We start from the raw sequence: 22,916 nt of genomic DNA on the forward strand, positions 1-22,916 counted from the left end.
GTGTGACAGGGAATAGGTCGGGTATTGGAGGAGACGATTTGGACCGTCCGATCCAATCAAACGAATGGTTGAGATTGACTGACTTAAAACGACGTCGTTTGGATTGGTCGCAGGCAAACTGGATTTGGGGCGGGTATGGGCTGTGTTTTGGATTTGGGCTTGGCCAAATTGGCCCAACTGAATTTTCCTTTTCTTGTTTTTTTTCTTTCCAATTTTCCTTTTCAACAATAAAACTAAAAATCCTAATTAGATTATAAAATAAACAATTAACTCTTAATAATTATCACATGAAATTAAACATCAATAAAGATAAAATCACACAATTTGGACATTAAATGCTAAAAATGCAAAGTACATATTTTTGTGATTTTCTGTTTTGTAAAACAAACTTGATTGTTTAATTAAAATCCTAAATGCACATGCAACACATATTTTTGTATTTTTCTTAATTAAAGTAGAAATAAACATGCACAGACAAAAATACAAATAAATCACGAACAAACACAAAAACCATTTTTTTGAATTTTTGGGAGTAGTTCTTATAGGGCAAAAATCACGTGCTCACAGTATCAGAGCACTAGGTTCAAGAGTCCTAGGGAGTCTACAAAGTTGTGTGCAGCAGAATTTCTTTTATATGTGTGTGCCGGCTACTCATATAAACGGTTAACTACCAAGACATCCAGGACTGTCTCATTTATTTTTAACTCTAGATCGTGCCATGAAGCTTAGAGCAATAAGTAACCTTCTCTTCCTATAGAATTCCAGACGTATCGAGTGCCCAAGCGACACACAGGAAGAACCCAATGTTCTAGAGAGGATGATTTTCCATTGGGGTATAATTATGGAGTATAGGTTGGTAACAAGTAAAACTTGAAAGGATGCAATGGATAGTAGTACATATTAAAGCATAATCTTATCAGAAAATACAAAAACAGTTATCACGTTTTATGATTATCAGTTTACCTCAGTTACCAGTTATACAGCCTTCCAGTTAGCAGGTTTATGATTATTTAGTATGCCAGAATTCAGTTATTTAGTTACCAGATCTCCGATTTTCAGTGTGTCCAAATTCTGGTGACTTGTAAGTGTATAGTGATGCATATGAGTGCTAAATGAAAATGCAAGTAACGGTGATTATAGCAAAATCTTCGCATAGTTTAGGTCGGATTAAGTCCCAAGACTCACCGGACGGTACATGAAGTAATTTATCATATGATGGTATACTCTGAAGGACAAGTTTGTGTATGGTAGTATATCCATACATGTTTTACCTCATGAAACAATTTTATTTTTAATTCTTGAAAATGGAGCCACATGTTAGATGATGATAGTTTGGATGCCAGACCCCATGGTGTAACAGGTTAATGATTTAACCGCAACGGGCACAGAATTGATCACTATAGTTTTGGATAAAAAAGAGCCTAATGGCAAAATACCCAGGAGTCAGAAATATTTGTTATTACCAAAACCTTATGAATAACATGACAATCATTCGAGGATGAATGATCCCAAGGGGGAGATAATATAACACTCCATAAATTTGGACTAGGTGTGGACATGTTAAATGAGTATTAAGATGGTATCTTAGACATATGAATGCATATCGGGATGATTATGGGTGAAAAGATTTGTTTTGGAATCAAGACGGAGAGTGAGGAGTATAAGATTCGAAAAATCGACTAAGTCATGGAAGGTCTATATTCCATCAGGATTTCGTAAATATTTGTAAAGAATTTCAAAAAATTCAAAACATGAAATTTGTATCCCTTTGAAATAGCTTTCAAGAGATAAATTGTGGATCCCGAAAAGATTTTCGAGCAAAAGGTTATATGTATTTTACTGGAAAATATGCATTATGCGCGCCCCGGTGGTCTCATGCGCGGCCTCGCACTTGTGGTAGTGCTACTGCCCTGATACGCTTCCAGGTGCGATTCGGACTTCCGGTGCGTGGAAGCACACCCGGGGGTCATTTTTAAAGTCGTACTTTGTCCCCCACACTCCAAAATACAAAAACTTGCTCTAGAAAGGGAAACTCTCAATAATCTAACTCCTCAAAGGTCCCTCCATCATCCAAGGTAAGTTCTAATGATGATTCTAAGTTAATTTTAATTCTTCAAAACCTTATTAACATGGGTAAACCCTTCAAATTATTAGATATTCGATTGCGACATCAGTTTTGAGAGACAAAACCCTAGAACTCGAATTCAAGATGATTGAATGCCAAAAAGGTAATATCTTCACCCTCTACTTGATTATAGTATTAGATTAATGATTATAGACTCTAGTTCATGTGAGTTGATGAGTTTGATAGAAAAACATGAACGATTATGAATTTGGATTGTTGGTTATTGATTATTAGTTAAGGGTATTGTTTATCTTATGTGTGATGAAGAATGATATTGATTATAAGAAGTATAAGATTTTACAATTTATCTTGGTGTAAAAAAATGGGTGGTTGGGTGTAGAAATATCATTAATGAGGGTTATGAGGCTTCACGCCCATAAAATGTTTTATGAAAGTGAAAAAAACATGAGTATTATTGCTAACATGGAATCCCTTTGACTTGTATTGATATAGATTAAAGTTGAAAGGGTTGGTGAATGTTGTATTACGCTCAAGAGTAGAAAGTTAAGATATGTGAGGCTAACTCTTTATATTTGAGAATGTTAATGATTCTCCCTACATTACATTTCTTTTACGATATTAATTGCCTCAGAAATATAGTTAAGCCTAGTTCCTTTAATTATTGCAGAACTTCTATCATCTAGCTTCATAACTAGTTCATGACTTTCATTCTGAACTTGTGAAATCAGTGCTTAATCAATATAGACTTGTATTTGATGACCATGAGTCTAAATCTAGATTACTCAGCATGTCATAAACAGTTGAAGTTTCAGTTTTCATAATCAGTTCATGGATACATGGCTCCGTCTAGTTCTATTCAGCATTCCGGTATCATGTAACTCAATATGATTCAGTATTTCAGTATCACGTATTGCAATATGATTCTCAGTTTTCATTATGTGTTGAATTGAGTTATTATTAATTCTGAGGCAGTTGAAGATAAATTAGAAGAGGCTGGATTGGTTAGCCATGGTTGAATTGGCATACTAGTTGCAGCAATCAGTTCCTTCAGCGTGATTTAGTTATGTATATGAATTGTGACGGTACATGTGAGGCTTGACGGCCACCGCGATTGATCTTATTTGGAATTATTCAACTATTATGGCATGTTATGGGTAGGCGGATCTCGGAAGGGCTATTGTGGTTTAGACCACTACTTGAGGATTTGCATGTTCTACAGTTATGAGGATTCACTCGTGTGATGCTATGGTTCTCTTGAAATGAGCTAAGTGAAATTTTTTATATGATGAGGTACTAATCTAATGGGTTTTCAATGTCTTACCTTATGCTTATTATGTTTTGATGATCTAACAAACTTGTTGTGAAGAACCAGATAGAGAACCTGGCCCTCATGATACATTTCATGTGAACTGGTCGAAGTCGAAAATCAGCAAATTGATGAACGACCACAGTGAAGAACATAATAGGGACCTGGTAACCTGGTCCCTTAGGGTTCTCTGACACAAACAAGTCAGTGACTGTACGCAATCAATATAAAGAGGAACACAACAGGGACCTACTCCCTTAGGGTTCTCTGACAGAAGTACAAGTCAAGTACGCAGCTAGAACGTAGCAGAAGAAAGTGACCATCTGGCAATTGTCACAAAAGAGGAACACAACTAAGACCTGGTCCGTTGGTGTGTCCTGAGAGAAGTACAAAGTCCACTATCCAGCTGGAACGTAACTGCCCAGAAGTGGTTGTGCAGACAGTACAACAATCACTTCTCATTGGGAAAAAACGTACACCAAGAGGTGACATCATTATCCATTGTGCTATCTTTTGTGATAAAACAACCTGGTGCAAGACACACCATTTCTTGTGCATTCAGTGATATTCTCTCAAGAAGCAAAAGTATTCATCCAGCATTGAAGTCACTGGTGTGTCAAGAACAAGAAGACAACTCCACTAAGGATCAGTTTCTAAATGAGTTTATGTATATCCATAGTTGAGTTGTAATCTTGTTATTTGTTCGTCATTGTAATTCCTAGTTTACTTTCTTAGAAGCTTTGTCTTAGGAACAAATCAAATTCTTAAACTTCTGAGTTTATGTTGTGACTAGGGATAGTCATAAGTTTAAATCATTTATAACTAGGAGAGTTATAGAGTGGCTTGTGGTGGTTGCATCACAAGTTAGTTTGAAGTCTTTGCAATATGGTGTTTGCAAAATCGCTTGTAATAGTAGATTACAAGTTAGTAGAGTTAAAAGCCTACAAGAGTAGGTCGTAGTTTTTTGATCCCCTTGTGTGGGATTTTTCCACGTAGAAAATCTTTGCCTTCTTTACAGTCAGTCTTTACTGCATTCTACGTATCATCTCATAGATGACCAGGTACTCTATAGTTTGGTGGACTCATATAAACTAACAATTGGTATCAGAGCAGATTTCTCCTATCAGGCTAACACCTAGGAAGGATCCTAAATGGCTACTCCACCAAACATTGAAGAAGGACAATCAACCTATAGACCTCCCAGATTCAATGGTCAATACTATGGCTGGTGGAAGACCCGGATGCATGATTTTATGATGGCAGAAGATTCAGAGTTGTGCGACATTTGTGATGGTTCACATGTTCCCATGAAAAAACTTTAAGAAACAGGACCATTGGTGCCCAAAGGGAGAAGAGAGTACAACGACATTGACAGAAAAGCTGTAGAAAAGAACTATTGTGCCAAGAAAATCTTGATGTGTGGCATATGACCTGATGAGTACAACAGAGTATCAGCTTGTGAAATTGCCAAAGAAATATGGGAAGCTTTACAAACCGCACACGAAGGAACTACTCAGGTCAAACAATCCAAGATCGACATGCTCACCACTGAATATGAGCTCTTCAGGATGAAGGATGATGAGTCCATACAAGATATGCACACCAGATTCACCTCCATCATATATAAGCTTCACTCACTTAGAGATGTCATTCCCAGAAACAAGCTTGTAAGGAAAATTCTCAGTGTTCTACCTGGGTCTTGGGAAAGTAAGGTAAATGCCATCACTGAAGTTAAAGATCTACAGACTCTGACCATGGATGAGTTGATTGGCAATTTAAAGATATACGAGATGAAAAAAAAGAAAGACAGTGAAAGAAGAGAGCCCAAAAAGGAAAAAAACCTGGTGCTTAAGGTTGAAAGCAGCGATTCAAGTGATGAAGATAGTGACATGGCCTATCTTACTAAGAGATTTCAAAAGATGGTTCGAAGAAATGGTGGTATACCAAAGTGGGGCAGTTCAAGTAAAACAAGGAAAAATGATCTCTGTCACAGATATGGAAAGTCAGGGCATTTCATCAAGGACTGCCCACTCGCGAAACATGAGCAATACAAGCAAAATCCTGACAAAGCAGGAAAAAGGAACCTGGTTTCAAATAAAAGGTTCAATCAAAAAAGTGTTGCAGACAATATTGTTAAGAAGGCTTTTGCTGCTTGGGGAGATTCCTCGAGTGAATCCGAAAGAGAATCAGATGCATAAAATAGTTCAATGATGGTAGTGGAAACTAAAGCAACAAAGTACGATTCACTATTCGTGCTGATGGCACTGTTAGATGATGATGAAGAAGAATATGAAGACGATGAGGTAAACTTCAGGGATGTTTAGAGAAATCTGAAATCCTATTCTTCTAAGAAGCTAAGGCCTTTATCTAATGTCCTAATTGATGCCTATTATAGCCTTGTAAATGATAAGGAGATTCTGACCGTAAAACTAGGAGAGGCCGAACAATCTAGAGATGATCTAGCGGTATGTGTAGTGGACTTAAATGAGACCATAGCTAATCTTGAACAAGAGAAGGAAGCCTTGAATGAAAGAATAACTAGTATGAAAAATGAGAGAGACGATCTGATGGTAGTAGTTGTTGATCTAAAAGAAATAATAGAAGGTCTTACCAATGAGAAACACACCTTAGAAGAAAAAGTTACATATACTGAAGAGGAAAGGGATGACCTGTTAGTAATATTCATTGATCTAGAGGAAACCGTTGAGGGACTCAATAGAGAATATAGGAATGTAAGTCTTGGGAAAGGGAAGGAAGTATCCAGTGAGTCGCACATCCTACTTGAAAGGGAGCTAACTGTTGTAAAAACCATTCTCTGTAGTGAACTCGAGAGGAATCAGCAACTCCAAGCTGAGTTGGAGAAAGTAAGAAATGATCTTGAGAAATCCCTGAAGTGGACCTGGTCCTCAGATATTGTCACTGCCATGTATCTCAACAATAGTAGGAACAAGTAGGGCATTGGGTTCCACAAGGAGAAAACTCCCTACAACTCGCACAACAAGTATGTCACTGTACCTGATAACTGGCTATGTACCCACTGTGGGAACAATGGGCATTTTAAAGAAAATTGCCAGGCCAGGGTTCGGTCTGCTCAAAATAACAAAGTGTTTACTGATAGAGTGACTACTAACAAAGGACCAGGTACCACTCGCGAAAAGCGGATGTTGCATGCATGGACTAGGAAATCCCTCATTCATCCTTTTTATAATAACAAGGGACCCAAACTAGTTTGGGTTCCTAAATCTAACCCTTGATGTGCATGAGAAGGGAATAGTGAGAGGAAGCGGACTGCGATGGACTATGGACATTGGATGCTTAAAGTACGCAGCTGAAGAATATCATGAATTTCTTCTCACTGAAAGCCCTACAGAAAGGGAATGTATCCTTGAGAAGGAAGTAAAGAGTACATTCTTAGTGAATGAAAAGGTAGAAAGGTTCTTTCGACACTCAAGTGGGAACGAGCACTATGTGAATGGCCTAAAAAGTGCAGCCACCAATCTGATAACTCGCCAAGTGGTCTCAATGGACAAAGGAAACAAGAACATTCACTCCTACTAATCATGAATCTCCACAAGTTGGTCGTATGAGATGAGTGAAGTCGCAACCATGTCAAGAAGGATTGGTATATGTAAACTTCTCACCTCCGAATAAATTAACTCAGTCGGACCTAGTTCGTGGTTTGCCAAACTCAAGTGTCACCTCGACATGAGTTCACAAAATGATGGAGGAGGGAGAAAAGGGATCACACACAATTTCTCAATACCAAGGACTCCACTGCAAAATGGTGTAACTGAAAAAAAGAACGGAACTGAAAAATGCTGCATATAGTGCTCATCCCTATGGAATTGCCAAGAAATTTTGGGCAAAAGAAGTGAATATTGCTCTCTACTTTGAGAACAAGTGTCGAACGAGGCTCCTTCTAAATTAAAAATCCACCAGGAGCTGCCTAATGGAAGAAAATGCCTTGTTCTTGACAATAGGAAGGATCAGCTTGGGAAGCTCAATACAAAAAGACGAGCAAAGGAATCCTTCTGGGGTACAATCCACAAAATAAAACCACGAAGTCTCTAAAAAGGGAATACTAAATGGTAGGAGGTGCTCATGGGGTATCCAACAAGACACTCTCCTTTGCCAAGAAAGAAACGGTGAGGATCAATATGATGAACCAATCCTATCTCTGGGAAATATCTGAGGCTTCAATAGGGAGGATGATAAAATGAGCAAGATGAAGGAGATTGGCTAAGAACAATGCAGCAGCATCCTCCACGTCTCACAAAGAACCCGGTACGTCACCTACTACAATTGAAGCTGAAGGAAGAGTAAAGATGCAGCTCATGGCACTGCACAAGCAGCAGAACACAAAGTGTGGGGAAATCAAATCAACCTCTACATCTCCCTCTTCAATCAACTTATGTCTTAAATTGGAAAACCAAGGTTCCCATCTGCGTAACAAGTCAATCACTCCCTTTCACTCTAGAGCTAGATAAGAATGTTGTCCTATGGAAAAAAGTGATTTTTGGAACGATTCACCTGTCATGTTTCATGCCTCATCTTCTAGGAGACAAGGAAGCAAAACGGAATGGCCTCATCAACAACTGGAGAGAAATTTCAAAAAACAAGAGGATCAAACACATTAAAAGGTGAGATCTTCTTCTGAGGATCAATATGAAGAATGGATTGATTGGTGGAAAGCATTGCAGAACAGAAGACCAAACTCCAGGTATCTACATCAAAGACTCAAGTAGAGAGTATTCCGGGTAAATCAAGGTGAAGATGGGGTCACAAAGAATACACCATTTCTGGATAAACTTCAGGTATCTACATCACAAGACACACCATTTCTTGTGCATTCAGTGATATTCTCTCAAGAGCAAAAGTATTCATCCAGCATTGAAGTCACTGGTGTGTCAAGAACAAGAAGACAACTCCACTAAGGATCAGTTTCTATATATCCATAGTTGAGTTGTAATCTTGTTATTTGTTCGTCATTGTAATTCCTAGTTTACTTTCTTAGAAAATTTGTCTTAGGAACAAATCAAATTCGTAAACTTCTGAGTTTATGTTGTGACTAGGGATAGTCATAAGTTTAAATCATTTGTAACTAGGAGAGTTATAGAGTGGCTTGTGGTGGTTGCATCACAAGTTAGTTTGAAGTCTTTGCAATAGGGTGTTTGCAAAGTGGCTTGTAATAGGTAGATTACAAATTAGTAGAGTTAAAAGCCTACAATAGTAGGTCGTGGTTTTTTTATCCCTTTGTGTGGGATTTTTCCACGTAGAAAATCTCTTGCCTTATTTACATTTAGTCTTTACTGCATTCTACGTATTATCTCATAGAGGACTAGGTACTCTATAGTTTGGTTGGACTCATATAAACTAACATAATCTATCAGTGGTCCAGGAGTTATGATAAAATTATGGTGCTATCGCATATTGGTGTGTTAGATGCGGGGAGTGGTATGGAATTTGAAAGTGAGGATCAAGGTTGCGGTTCGATATTGATAAGGATGTTGCGAGCTCGGATGAGTAGGAAAGGAGTTTGGAAGTTTAAAGTAAGTTGGTATTTGGTATTGTTTTCAGCGTCACCTGAGATCAGTGCCTTATACAAGAGGCTTCGTGTATTGATTTACGGATTCTTGATTTGCTTTATAGCATGGTACGGTCGGTGGTGAGGGTGTCAGATTTGTTATCTAGTGCGGAAGGTCGTGGGAGCGTGTCCCACGGGAAGATTGTATAAGTGTGGCATGTAGTCACATGATTAATTGAAGAATTAAACCAAATATGAAGATAGTGATGATATCATTAATTTGAGAATTTATGCCTGCAGGGCACTTGGTTTATTAAGTTGTGGACTATGGAGGATTGCTCCAGTTATGATGGTTGATCTTGTGTGTTATGGGAAAAGGGGGTTATTATGGACCCGTGAAAGGTTATTAGCCTAGTTCCATGCGATCAGAATCGGCTTGAGGTCTTTGGATGGATTTAAATATGAATATGGGCTCTATGTCAGGCCGGAGGTGTCCATTTAAGCATATCTCTCCTTGTGGAGGAGTATTCGGACGTTGGATGCTATTTCATCGTAGGCTATTTCTGGTAATGCTACACTATTTCTAGTTATGCTACATTGTGCCGTGTGAGTTGTGAAATGGCTTGATAAATTTCTTATGTGTTGAAGTTTCGCGTAGCGATGGTGTCATATGAGCAAGATAGCTCTTGAGATTCAGATCATATATCGCACATCAGTTGTGCTTGAGTTTTGTAGCTTATGGCGCTATACGTCTCTCCGGGGTTGGTATTATGCACTTAGCGTGCTTGTGACCGATATTCAGTATTTTGTTGTAACAAGCAATTTAGCTCGATGTGTATCTCCTTATGTGAATTTTATGTATGGATCGGGTGGCACGCCGCCACGGGTATGTTATTTGGATCGGGTTACACGCTGCAACAGTGTGATGTTGAATACAGCTTTCTATATCCTATTTTTGTGTGTCTTGTTTCCTATTTTCTGAGGGAAGTTCATATTAGTGCGTGAGTCGAGTAGTCCCTTCCAGAGTTCATTTCCTTTTTGTATTACGTTCGAGTTGGTAGCCTATTGGCATTGTGGCATCATATGAGACTTTTGGTCATGTTTGACTGGCTTATTTGCTGAGCAGTTCGTACTGGGTGAGATGAGATTATTGGATCTAAGATCAGTGCAATCGGATTATATGAAGAATATTAAAGGGCAAATACCATTATTTGGTTCAGAATGAGGTGATGGTTCTTGTCAAGGTTATAGACTCAATGAATTATTGACTCGGCAGTTGGTTATGAATTTCTACGCGCATCTTCCATCATGGTGGTATTGTAAGAGTTAGATCAAGATGTATGTGGGTCGTGATATGCATTGGGAGTGTCAGATTCATGAAATTTCGACTAATTATGATCAGAGGATATTATGTAAGTTGTGCAGGGCATAGTGTGAATTCAGCAAAGGTATGCAATCTTATATCGCTGCATCGTGTGGTGATTGATGCGGTGTTCATATGTTGTAAGTAGGCCTGGCAGAGAGTTCCGAATGTTGGAACTGGGCTCTAAGCTTATTTGTTTGAATAAAAGAGAACATCTTCAGATTTGATTAAGTTAATGTGCTCAACCGAGTTGTGGTAGCACGGGTAGGTGCACGAGGTGTTAAGCAATGATTTCAGATAACTCCAGCACAGTTCTTAGCACGTTCGAAAACGAACGTATGTTTAAGTGGGAGAGAATATAACGACCCGACCGGTCGTTTTGATCTCTAGCACGTCGTTCAACAGTTTGAGGCCATAAGCAGCTTCACTTTAGGTATTATGACTTGTACGCGTGGTTGGAATTGAATTCTGTAAAGTTCGGAGTTGATTTGGGAAGAGAATTTCCATTTTGAAAGCCTTAAGTTGGAAGAATTGACTAAGATTGGATTTTTGAGTAAACGACCTCGGAATCAGGATTCGAAGGTTCCAGTAGGTTCGTATGATGATTTCAGACTCGGGCGTATGTTCAGATCAAATTTTGGAAGACCCGGGAACATTTCAGCACCTATTATAGAAGTTAGCATTTTTGGAAGAATTTCATAAGTTTGGGTTGAAGTGCATTTCAGTGTTGCCGATGTCCGTTTGGGATTCCGAGTATGGGAATAGCTCCGTATGGTGATTCTGGTGTTGGGAGCGCGATCGGAAGTGAATTCGGAGGTCTACGGGTCATTTTGAAGTCATTTGGCTAAAGATAGAAATTCGAAAGTTTTTTAGAAGTTTGACCGGAAGTGGACTTTTTGATATCGGGGTCGGATTTTGATTCCGAAAGTTAGAGTAGGTCCGTAATGTCAAATGTGATTTGTGTGCAAAATTTGAGGTCAATCGGACGTGATTTGATATGTTTTGGCATCGAATGTAGAAGTTTGAAATTTTAAAATTCATTAAGCTTGGATTGGAGGTTGATTCATGATTTTAGCATTGTTTTATATGAGGCCTCGAGCAAGTCTGTAATGTGTTTTGGGACTATTTTGTGTGATTGGATGGGGTCCCGGGAGCCTCGGGTGGATTTCGGATAATCAACGGATCGAAAATGGAATTGGAGGAAGGGCTGAAACAGCTGGGCTTCTAGTGTAACCGCACCTGCATGAGGAGCACCGCAGGTGCGGGCCCGTAGGAGTAGGGGTGACCCGCAGAAGCGGCTGGAAGTGGATGGGTCAAAAACCGCAGGTGCGATAGATTTCCCACACCTGCGAGGTCGCAGATGCGGTCTGGGCAGCGTAGAAGCGGTTTGGGGCAGCTGGAGGAGGACCGCAAAAGCGGTATTGGAACCGCATGCGAGGTCGCAGATGCGGTCTGGGCAGCGCAGAAGCGGTTTGGGGAAGCTGGAGGAGGACCACAGAAGGGTCGACCGCAGGTGCGAGAGGTCAGACTGGGCAGTGTATTCTTTAAAGAACGAGTTTTGGCACATTTTTCACGCATTTTCACTTGGGTTAGGTGATTTTGGAGCCTTTGAAGAGAGGAACTTCATCATCAAACATGAGGTAAGTTAATCCCACCTCTTGTAAGTTAAATACATGGTTTTACTGCGGATTAAAGTATGAAAATTGGTAGAAACTTGGGGTTTTGGTGAAAAGACCTAGAATTTATATTTTTGGATTTTGACCACGATTTTGGGTATGAAATTGGGAGTAAATTATATATTTGAGTTCGTGAGGCTATGGGTAAACTTAATCTTCGAAAAATTTCGGAATCCGGGCACGTGGGCCCGAGGGCGTATTTGTCAACTTTTCAATCAGGGTTAGGAATTGTTATAAATTGGATCATTAGGGGTAATTGAACATATATTAATGGATTTGCATAATTATTGGCTAGTTTTGGAGCATTGTGCATCGATTCGAGTCTTCGGAAGGGCGTGGAATGCCGGGTATAGATCTACGGAGCGAGATGAGTCTCCTTTCTAACATTGTAAGAGGGAATTGTCCCCATAGGTGAATTAATTGGATTTGTGCTTCTAATTGTGAGGTCTATGTACGCATGAGGTGATGAGAGTCCGTGCGTAGATACTATTATGTTTAAGTCCGGGTAGTTTAGGACAAAGCATGCTATACTTGGAATAATTGTAATCTAATAGACAGTTTGAATTGCTTAAACCACATCGAATTAGTAAATAAATTTCTAAAAAGGATTAAACTTCATTTTCTTAAACTGTTAAAAGAGAATTGGTTTTTCCTTGGATAATTGTTCCCTGTTGATTTCTTGATTGACTGTTTGTGTGTGTTTAATTTCGAAACGGGTCGAATGCCTCGGTAGATTAAATAGATGCATCTATGGTTCGCGTCATTCGACACTCTGGCAGTCACATTTTAAATATGGTTGGATCGGTCAGTACGACCTCGGCATGATTTGCACATGCTTGTATTGCTTGCCTCGAGATTTATAGAAATTGATATTTGCTCTCCCTGACTCAAGATAAATTAATAATTAATAGATTATGAATTTGGAGACTTTCAATATAAAAAGGAACGTTTACCCGTTTCATGACTTATTTGAATTTATTGTCGTTTTTAATAAATTCATGATTATTCATAATAATAATATATTACTATTGGACCACTAGTAAGTGTCGAAGTCGATCTCTCGTCTCTACTTCTTCGAGATTAGACGGGATACTCACTGGGTACACATTGTTTACGTACTCATACTACACTTGCTATGCATTTTGTTGCACATGTTCATGTGTGGCTAGTGGCTTAGTGGCATAGTGGCATAGTGGCATGGTTGACGGAGAATTAGGTGAGCTGCATTTGTCGAGACGACCCGCAGCCAGCAGAGTCCCCTTCAGAGTATTGTACTGTATTTTCATTTCTGTCCACTTTGTACTCCCGACAGTTACTGTATTTTATTTCATTCCTAGTAAATATTCATGCACTTGTGACACCGGGTTCTGGGATGATTATTGGGTATCTTGTATTTACTTCTAAACATTCTTTTATTTACTTTGTAAAGATTATCTTTTACTAGTGAAATTGAAGGAAAATTCATAGTTTTCAAAATTATTAAAACGAGAATTTAATTAAGTATTTTGGTTGGCTTGCCTGACATCGGTGTCCGGCGCCATCACAAGCTTTAGTGGAATTTGGGTCGTGACACTTTACATACCAGTGCAATTCAAATGTACTGACGTCCATTTTGCCCGGGTCCTACATCTCACGATGCAGGTAATGATTTACAGGTTGATGATTCAGAGTGCTATTCTCGTACCAGCTATTTGGTGATTCCAAATTCTTTCGGGTATTATCATTACCTTTTTTCAGACAATCAGTGTTTTTAGTACTTTATTAGAGGTTTCATAGACTAGAGTAACAGTTAAACAGAGTCACAGGCTTTTCATGTGATGCAATGTTAGCTACAAATATACTTCAGACTTATGTTAGTGTTTTCGTACATTAATTTATATCATTCAAACATTCAGTGTATCAACATGTGTTATTTTACCTTTCACTTTCGGTATGTTATGATATTACATGTTGATTCAGTCAGCCAGTTGGTTCGCTCGATCACAGTAATTAGGCACCGAGTACCGTATTACGTTCAGGCCCAGGGCATGACAATGATCATGAAACAAGTTCCTTTTAAACTTTAATTTTCAAGTAACAGATGGACCAATAAAAATATGATCTCTTAATAACTTTAGATGATTGAAAATTAACTTTAGTATTTTTTGGTGATGATCTAACTCTACCAAACATATTTTAGAGAAAATATCACTTTATACCTATTAGGCCCAAAATATTTACCTTTTAATACCCATCCCCAAACTATTTACCCTGCCTACCCAGTCGACCCAATCTATTTACCCGACCTCGGCCCAATCTACCCACCTCTCCCTTATCTTCGATCCAGCCCATTCTGCCCATTATTCCCATGTTTTCCTTCTTTCTCTATCAGTTAACAGAGTAAATTTTCCATAACTCCATAGCCAACCGATGAGAACGCAAAAGTGAAACACATTCGAGTTGTAATTTCTTTCTTCCGATTCCGTTCTATCTCTTCGTCTAGTACCTAATTTTGGGTGACATTTTTGCTTTGGGTGAATTTTTTGCTTCTGAAAGTACATTTTAGTGAAAGTGGGTTTTCAAAATCATAGGATTTTTATGTTTTCCTTTGTACTTTTGTGAATCAATGTCTATGGGTTGTTGTTTTCTCTATGGGTCGGAAGAGTTGTGCGCGTAGATGGTGGCTCTTTGGACAATATCATTCTTCAAAAGAAGTAGTTGCTGAATCCGTTGCCTCAGCCATGTCTGGGCCTAGTTTTTCCTTATTTTCTGATTCTCAGTCTCCACTTAGTCGTAACCCTAGCAGTAATCATGTTGAAAACACAACTGAAAATATAGAATTAGAGGGTGGAAAAGGCAAAAATATTAATGCCGCGTTAGTTGATGAAACTCCCTACCTGTCATTACCCGATACAAATTCCAAACCAGTCATAGAAGATGTTCCTGTGACTGATAAGGGAAAAGGTAAAGTTGTTGAGGATTCTGAGTTAGGGGGAAGCCGACGTGAATCCGTGCCTGAATCAGAGATTCAACCAGTAGATGTTGATTGTAGCGATGATTCTCAGTTAAAGAAGAGAAAAATTGGTGTCGCACCCAAGAAGGTAATTTTCTTACAATTATGATCTTTGCGATTTTTAATGTATAGTACATTGTTATTTTTTGATTTCTTATTATGCTTTTGTATTATATTATAGTTATAGTCAGTTGTGTTAATTTTTTGAATTAAATAGACATATTACATTAGTGTTCTGCTTGAGGTTTAAAAAAATGGTCGCTGATTCACTAGTGCTGTCAATCAGTAGCTGTTGTTGTCAACCAAATTTATTGAAGCCAGAGCTGCTCTGTGTGATTTCTGATTTTCAGCTTTGCATTAGATGATTTTGTACGTGATCTAGTATTTAGGCCAGTTGATAGTGGTGGGGAGAAGCAAGTATGGTAGGAATGGGACCGTGTAAGTTATGTGTGCAGAATGAGCTTTTCTTTATAGGTGGCATGGTGTGGATGGGGTCAATGTGCAGAAGCCCCACGGCCTTGGCTGGTGACCACCACTGGCATTGATTATAGGCAGGCATCGGGGTAGAGTTCATGTATGGGGCGTTTTCTGAATAACACCCATTGTCTCTTTTGAAACATCTGAAGAATCCCTTAACCTTAAGTAATAAGTTAGGACATCATTGACTTATTTTCTAATGAAAATGATTTGTTGAATTGGTGCTAAGTAGTATACAAAAAAGATGCCAGGTACTCAGTTACATGATTGACATAGTACTTGAGTCTGGAAGGGGGAGGCAATGCTATTTGACATAGTTCTTCTAAAAAATTGCATTTATGTTCTTTATCTGATTGTCGCGTAACTGGTGTTTTGTTGCAGTGGCAATGGCACGCATGATGTTTCCCATAGAAATTTTGTACCTATAGACATAGTATATGTGTGTTATGTGATAGTTTTTATAGTTATAGACAGTTGTTGGAACAACCCCGTACAATTATTTACCCTGTTAGTATAGCTATATAATATCATATGCTTCTGGATCTTTTTTTAGCTGTCTTCGCTATTTGTTTTTCCTTTAATAATAGTAGTATCGTACAATATCTTGAAAATATTTTATAGCTGCATTCCTTTTTGCTTTTTCTCTTTATTCCTATCTGTTATATAATAGTAGTATAGTCATTTTTAGTTGCCGGAAATTAGTCAGTATAATTGTATACCCTGCCGGTATAATTATATGTCGTGTTGGTATCATATGGTAGTTGTGATATTTTTAGTTGGTTTAGTTGCATTTTAAGTGAATTCTATTTCTGAAATTATTTTATATGAACATGTTTTGCAGTGTTGGGATTTCCTTGTGCCTATTGACTTAGATTATAAACCAAAGGTTGATAGGGATACCAATTTCCATGTTATTCATCAATTGAAAGCGAATTTATCAAAGCGGCAACTTCGACTGTTTAAGAAAACATGCTTTGGCTATTTTTTGGATCTGCCACCAGTGATTGTGCAGATTCGTGTTATGTACCATTTGCTTATGAGAGAAGTATATTATGAGGTTCAAAATGAGATGCGGTTTGTAGTGAATGATTCTAGGTTGTGGTTTGGCTTGGGTGAATTTGCACTTGTTACTGGGTTGAAATGTAAGGGTGGTACAAGTATAGAGAGCATAGCAGAGAATAGGTTGATTTCAAAATATTTTGGGACTGCATCCGTGACATTTGCCCAACTAGCAGACTGTTTTAAGAAGAAGAAATGGGAAACGGATGATGATGCATTGAAGATAGCAGTTCTGTATTTTGTCAACAGCTTCTTATTTTCTCAACTCAAAACAAAGGCTATTTCACGGTCTTACATTGACTTGGTTGAGTCTGGTGATTTTAATAATTATCCCTGGGGTATAGATGTTTATAAAGCTACAATTGACTCGTGTTCCAACAAGTTTCAAGATAAGCCTTCTTTTTATAGACTTGGTGGCTTCCCGTTGGCTTTACAGACTTGGTTGTATGAATGTTGCCCAAGTTTGGATGGTCACTTTGCTGATCATCGGAAACAACAAACTTCCACGAATTTTGAAATGGGCAGTCATGGGTCAAATCCCGAATGAGCGAGTTGCTTTGAAAATGTGTAGCTTGCAACGCAAGCAGGTAATTTTCTTATAGTTTTATTGCCTCTCTTAATGTTTTGGTATACTAGTTTGGTCACAGTTGTAGCAATATCCCAGTTTAGTGATATACTCTGTTGGTATACATGTATACTATATTGGTATCATTTATACTATATCCCAGTTCAGTGATATACTCTGTTGGTATACATGTATACTATATTGGTATCATATGGTAATATGGATCTTTTTTCTTTCATACTTTATTATCATTTCTATTTCTAACTAGTGTGCTTAATAATTGCAGCTACAGAACATCACCCCAACTGATGATGAGAAGAAACAATTTGATGTGTGTGGTCTAAGATTTGAAATTGAAGTTGAGTGTACTGACAGCCAACCCAGCCAGCCCGATAGCTTTCAGGTTTTTGGCACTCAATTACCAAAGACACAAAGTATGCCTGAAAGTACTGGAGGTGATTCCCAACCTACCAATGCTGAGGTAATGAAGGAGTTACAAGTTTTAAAGCTTTTTGTAGAGAACAAGTTTGAGGAGGTGCTTGCAACTATTGGTAGGCAGTCAGTGAAACCAGAGGGAAATTCAGCGGTATTCATCTTTTATATAATATAGTGCTATAGTATATTGTTCAAAGATGCAATATATGCTTATAGGATACTATTCCATTCTTTACTTTTAGTGCACATAGTATTCTTGTAATATACATAAGACTAAAATTGTTAGTTTCTCATTTTCAGCACAAGCAACAGGATGATGATTTGCGTTCTGGTAAAATGTTGTATATGTAATTTTTGATTATTTTTTTATTTATTTAACTCTATGTACTTGTGCATTGACTAACCTTTTTTTTAAAAACTTTTTTCAGCCCCCTTCGTAAATGAGCATGATTTTAGCTTGGATTCTAACTTTGAACTATCTGCATCTGCAATTGATCAAATCACCGCTATTACACAACAAGCAACATATAAGCAGTCATCTCATGATGTTAAAAAGTCGGGTCCTGCTCCGCTGCCATCAGGAATCCCTGTGCAGACACGAGCAGATGTTGTTATTGAGTCTAATACTGCTCCACAGGGTACAATGTTGATGTTACTAATTCTGTAGTTAGTATGTAAATGATAGGTTCTTGATAGTTTTTTATTTTTTATTTAAGTAGTGATGCTGATAATGTTTTTATGTGTTTAGCATGTCGGGTTGATGGTGTTGGCCAAGTGGATGTTGGTGGAAGTAATGTGAATTTGCCTTCTGGTAATGTTTTCTATATATAACTTTTCATTCTTTTTTTCTAAATTTCTTAAATTTGTATATTTATCTATTCACTAGCATTTTCTAATTTAAGCTCCATGTCGACACGGGGGTGATCTTCACTTGGATTCTGATTTTGAATATACTGATTCTCAACTTGATCTAATTGCTGCCATTACACAAGGAGGGAGACGTAATGTAAATCAATCTAGAAATGATCTGACAACTCGTGCTGTAAATAAGTCTAAACTTGATCAGTTGGTATCAAGAAATATTGTTCAGATACAAACAGATGTTGAAACTACTCCTGCAGTTTTAACACGGAAAAGGCGCCCCGCAACTATAAAACAGTCACCGTATAGGAATGACTGGCAATCTGGTATTAGTGCAGTTGGGGGATCCTCGAAGGTTATCAAAGGAAGATTTCCATTTGTAAATGACATTTCAGAGACGGTTGATTTTAAGCTTATAACTGCATTCTCAGACTTTGTTGAAGCAAATATGCAATTGGGAGAGTGCGTATTCGTTTCCATGTACTTTTGTTTTCATTTTTTCTTAATGTTTGTTGTTATATTTCTTATCCATATCTTCTTTTATATGAAATAGGGAAGTGTATTTACCTGGTGATCAAAAGCTAGAGCCTTGTTTTAACTTTGAAGTTGAACAGATTGATGATAAGACGTTTTTCCATACCTTAAACTATTCTGGCAGGTCGCTCTTTAGTTCGGTATGTGTACTTCTTTTTATTTTTGTTGTTGTAGTAGTTCATTCATATTGTTAGTGGTAGTCATGTTTTCTTCCACTCTTTTTTGCAGCACTTGAATATTATATTCTACTATCTTAGGAAGAAGGCGAAATATGGAATTAATATGCCAATCAAAGTCACAAACTACAGATACTCTTTTTAATAATATCATTCAAAGGGTTTTCACAGAATTTGTAAAATGTGGGAAACAAGATCATTTGATTGATAGATCAGACGATATCATGGAGTACATGAAAGGATTTAGGATGCATTGCAACACTCCATGGCACCAGGTTGATCATGTCCTTTTTCCAATTAATTTGGCAGAAATTTGGCATTGGATATTGGGGTGTGTGTCATTCCACAAGAGATGTTTTTATGTATATGACTCGCTACATAGTCGAAAGCACAAGAAAGTTATTCAGAAAGTGGCAAAGGCTTATGCTGTGTTGATCCCCCTATTTCTAGTTAGTATTGAATTTTATAAACAAAGAAGTGACATTGTAGTAGAAAATGGTCTGCACATGGGAAAGAAGTTGACTGATCCTTTTGATATTGAACTGATTACAAATCTGCCAACACAGCAAAATTCGTAAGAATAGTTACTTTTTTTTACTTTATTTTCCTCATTCATATTAACATTTTCACTTCTAATTGATTTTTATATTCTATTCATTTGTTTTATTTCAGAGATTGTGGAGTATATGTTGCTTGCTTTGCAGAGTATATTATTGAAGATCTTCCAATCCATGTTGCCAATTTTGATGTGGATGGTCTTCGAGCTAGGTTTGGTATACTGTTGTGGCACTATGGGAGGAACAAGCAGTTGCATGGCGAATCAAGTGAATCTGAGGCTCCAGTAGCACCTAAAAAGACTCGTGGAAAGAAACTCAAGAAGTAGTATAGGTCTCTTTTTGGTTTTAGTTAATTGTATCATGAAAACTTTTCAAGATTTTAATAGTTTTTGGTGAAGTATGGTATTATTAGTAGCAAATGACCTTCTGCTGATTCAAGACTGTAGGAAACTTGTGCCTTTATAAAATATTTCCAGCTGCTAATGTTTCTTTTGTCATATTTAATTATTCTGGTTCAAAATATGTGGTAATAGATTTCTTCAAGTACATGGGGGTTATCAGTATAGTTATGTCTCTTGATGCTGAAAATTTGCTGATTTTGTTTCTGATTTCAGCTTGTTATTAGGCTTTTCTTAGGCTTCTTCCATAAAGTTGTTGGTTTATTAGTATGCCGAGGTCCATTCCTTTGCCAGAGGATAAGGTTCAATGGATTCAGCAAGTGAAAATTAGGGGCAAATGAAGTGAACACTTCCAGCAACATACAAAGTAGTTGTGACAGAAGTTAAATGATCTGCTTTCGAATGTGATGATGGTCTAAGCTTTAATGTTCATCTGTAGTTTTAGCATAGATGGTGTATTAGTGTAGTAGAACTATATACCAATCAGGTATAATGATATACCATTTGGGTATCACGTTGTATTGGACTCATCTTTTTTCCTGCAGCAACTAGATGTAAGTACTGACATGAATTGCAAAGTGTGCGCATTTTAGGTATCACGTTGTATCTGGTGCACCATTTATATTTCTGCGCATATTTTGTTTTAGCCATATTAGTGCAATACCACTATATACCAACGAGGTATACAAATATAACATTGGGTATCACCTTGTATTAATGCACCTGATGATGCACAAATAACTGCATGTAAATGGCTTCCAATTTATTATAGTTCAATACAGACATGAGCTGCAAAGCGTGCACCACTTCTATTTCTGCACATATTTTGATATTGATAAGGTATGCAGATATACCAATAAGGTATACAGATATACCAATAAGGTATCACAGATATATTTTAGCATCTTTTTTCCTGCAGCAACTAGATGTAAATGCATCCCACTTTTATATACTAAAATAGAAAATAAACATATTCTTATTGAAAATACAAGTAGCCATATAAATTTGTTGCCAAAAAGTAATTTCGCAAAGAATTATCATACCAAATATATGTCCAGTGCAAGAAATGCATTTTATTTTTTGCTATTCAAATTTTATGATTCTACAATATATGAGTTGTATAAAAACATTGAAGCATTATATCAATCTCTCATTGGAATATTTCGGCATGTACTCTGGTTGTGTCTTTTTCTCCCGCATAGTGCACATGTAATTGTATTTCCTTCCCAGCCTCCTATGCCTCTCTTCTTTTTAGGTCTTCCTGGTTTGATATTTCCTTTTGGTGGCAGTACCACCTGCGAAGAGACATGTTCTGGAATTTGCTACGTTGTTTCATCAGGCAATGGATTTACTGGTATCTCATATGTTTTCAGCAAGTAGTCTATGTTGTAGTAATCCGAGCAATACTTGTATGAATCCACATGGAATTTTTGTATAACTGCCATTGCATGTGGACATGGAATATCATCTAGCTGAAACCTCTCACAAGTGCAGTTTCTTTCATGTAGGCGCACCACATTTCTTGTTTGGCCATCAATTACTAAATGTAAGAATTCAGTTGATAGCAACACATAGTATAATTTTAATTAAGAAAAGTCATTAGTTATATGAAGTAATAGTATTTTTTAAATAACAATATTCAGTTGTTTAGTGAAATCACTAAGGTAAAAAAGTAAAAATACAGTACATGCAGTGTTTTTATGATTTTGAAAATGCATACCGTCATCGTCTGTGATAAGATAGTATTATCTGCCAATATTTTTTCATACTTTGCACCAATCTTCATAAATGATTCCACTGCATCCTTCCGATTGGTGTAATTCTATTTTTGAATCAATGTTGTCATAAAGTCAAGAAAATTCACAACTGGGAGGTCTCTTGCGTGCTTGTTTGCTACATTTACTGATTCCGCAATATTCGATGTCATGGTCATGGTTCTATTTGCCTTGGAATGCGCCCGGGGCCATTTATCATATTCAATATCCATCAGGTATGTTTTCACTCTACTATCAATAGCTTCTAACTCTGCCATATGCCTGTTGAATTCTTCAATAGTGTATGCTCTTGCTAAAGCAAAATATACTTCTTTGATTTGTTTTTGGCTCTTCCTGAAGTTTGTCTTTATGTTGTTCCACAGATGGAACATACATGCACAATGAGGGACTTCTGGATAGACAATTGAAGTTGCTTTCCATATAGCATCATGCATGTCTGATATAATGCACATTCCCTCTCTTTGTCCATAGGTTTCTCTCAACTGCACGAAGAACCATTCCCACGATGCATCATTTTCCGAATCAACAATTGCATATGCGAGGGGTAGAATTTGTCCTGTAAACCCAAAGAACAAAATATCAATTACAACACAAAATATTAATTTAGCATTTCATATAGTAGTATAGTCATAGGTAGGTGCAGGTGTGTAGCAAAACAACTATATACTCTATTGGTATACTTGTATACCATACTGGTATCATATAATATTTGAAAATATTTTTTTTTGTTTCTTTAACCGAATGTAATTGGATTGTACACAAAATATTAATTTAGTATTTCATATAGTAGTATAGTTATAGGTACGTGCAGGTGTGTAGCAAAACAACTATATACTCTGTTGGTATACTTGTATCATAAATATTTGAAAATATTTTTTGTTTCTTTAACTGAATGTAATTGGATTGTATTCTTACCCTCTGCGTCTTGCGTGGAAGTCGTGAGTATGGTCCCTCTATATGTTGACTTTAAAAAACTTCCATCAACTACAACTGTTGACCTACAATAGACCCATCCTCTAATCGATGCATATATAGTTATGAATGCATACAAGAAGCTCCCATCTCCTTCAGTGTGTAGTCGTGTCACTGATCCTGGGTTAGCGTACTCTAACATATAAAGATATGTTGGCAT

The 22,916-nt window shown here is 37.4% G+C and overlaps 3 protein-coding genes across 3 annotated transcripts; 2 read left to right on the forward strand and 1 right to left on the reverse strand.

The window, feature by feature from the left end:
- The first annotated feature begins 4,960 nt into the window (after window positions 1-4,960).
- LOC138882359 (uncharacterized) lies at window positions 4,961-5,590 on the forward strand. The gene has a single exon (XM_070163045.1). It carries the CDS (start codon window positions 4,961-4,963, stop codon window positions 5,588-5,590), a length of 630 nt encoding a protein of 209 aa, XP_070019146.1.
- A 12-nt stretch (window positions 5,591-5,602) lies between these two features.
- On the forward strand, window positions 5,603-6,346 carry LOC138882363 (uncharacterized). Its single transcript, XM_070163046.1, has 2 exons — window positions 5,603-5,695; window positions 5,804-6,346. The coding sequence occupies exons 1-2, from the start codon at window positions 5,603-5,605 to the stop codon at window positions 6,344-6,346; spliced, it is 636 nt and encodes a 211-aa protein (XP_070019147.1).
- A 15,485-nt stretch (window positions 6,347-21,831) lies between these two features.
- On the reverse strand, window positions 21,832-22,916 carry LOC138882366 (uncharacterized). Its single transcript, XM_070163047.1, has 2 exons — window positions 22,700-22,916; window positions 21,832-22,340 (listed from the first exon to the last, which is right to left on the reverse strand). Exons 1-2 carry the CDS (start codon window positions 22,914-22,916, stop codon window positions 21,832-21,834), a joined length of 726 nt encoding a protein of 241 aa, XP_070019148.1.

This window comes from Nicotiana sylvestris, chromosome 2 (assembly GCF_000393655.2).
Source record: "Nicotiana sylvestris chromosome 2, ASM39365v2, whole genome shotgun sequence".
NCBI lineage: Eukaryota > Viridiplantae > Streptophyta > Magnoliopsida > Solanales > Solanaceae > Nicotiana > Nicotiana sylvestris.

Coding starts and splice junctions, on each gene's coding strand:
- LOC138882359 (XM_070163045.1), top strand. CDS start 4,961: ATGAAGGATGATGAGTCCATACAAGATATGCACACCAGATTCACCTCC.
- LOC138882363 (XM_070163046.1), top strand. CDS start 5,603: ATGGTAGTGGAAACTAAAGCAACAAAGTACGATTCACTATTCGTGCTG. Junction 5,696..5,803: donor AAGAATATGAAGACGATGAG/GTAAACTTCAGG, acceptor GTAAATGATAAG/GAGATTCTGACCGTAAAACT.
- LOC138882366 (XM_070163047.1), bottom strand. CDS start 22,916: ATGCCAACATATCTTTATATGTTAGAGTACGCTAACCCAGGATCAGTG. Junction 22,341..22,699: donor TTCCACGCAAGACGCAGAGG/GTAAGAATACAA, acceptor TTGGGTTTACAG/GACAAATTCTACCCCTCGCA.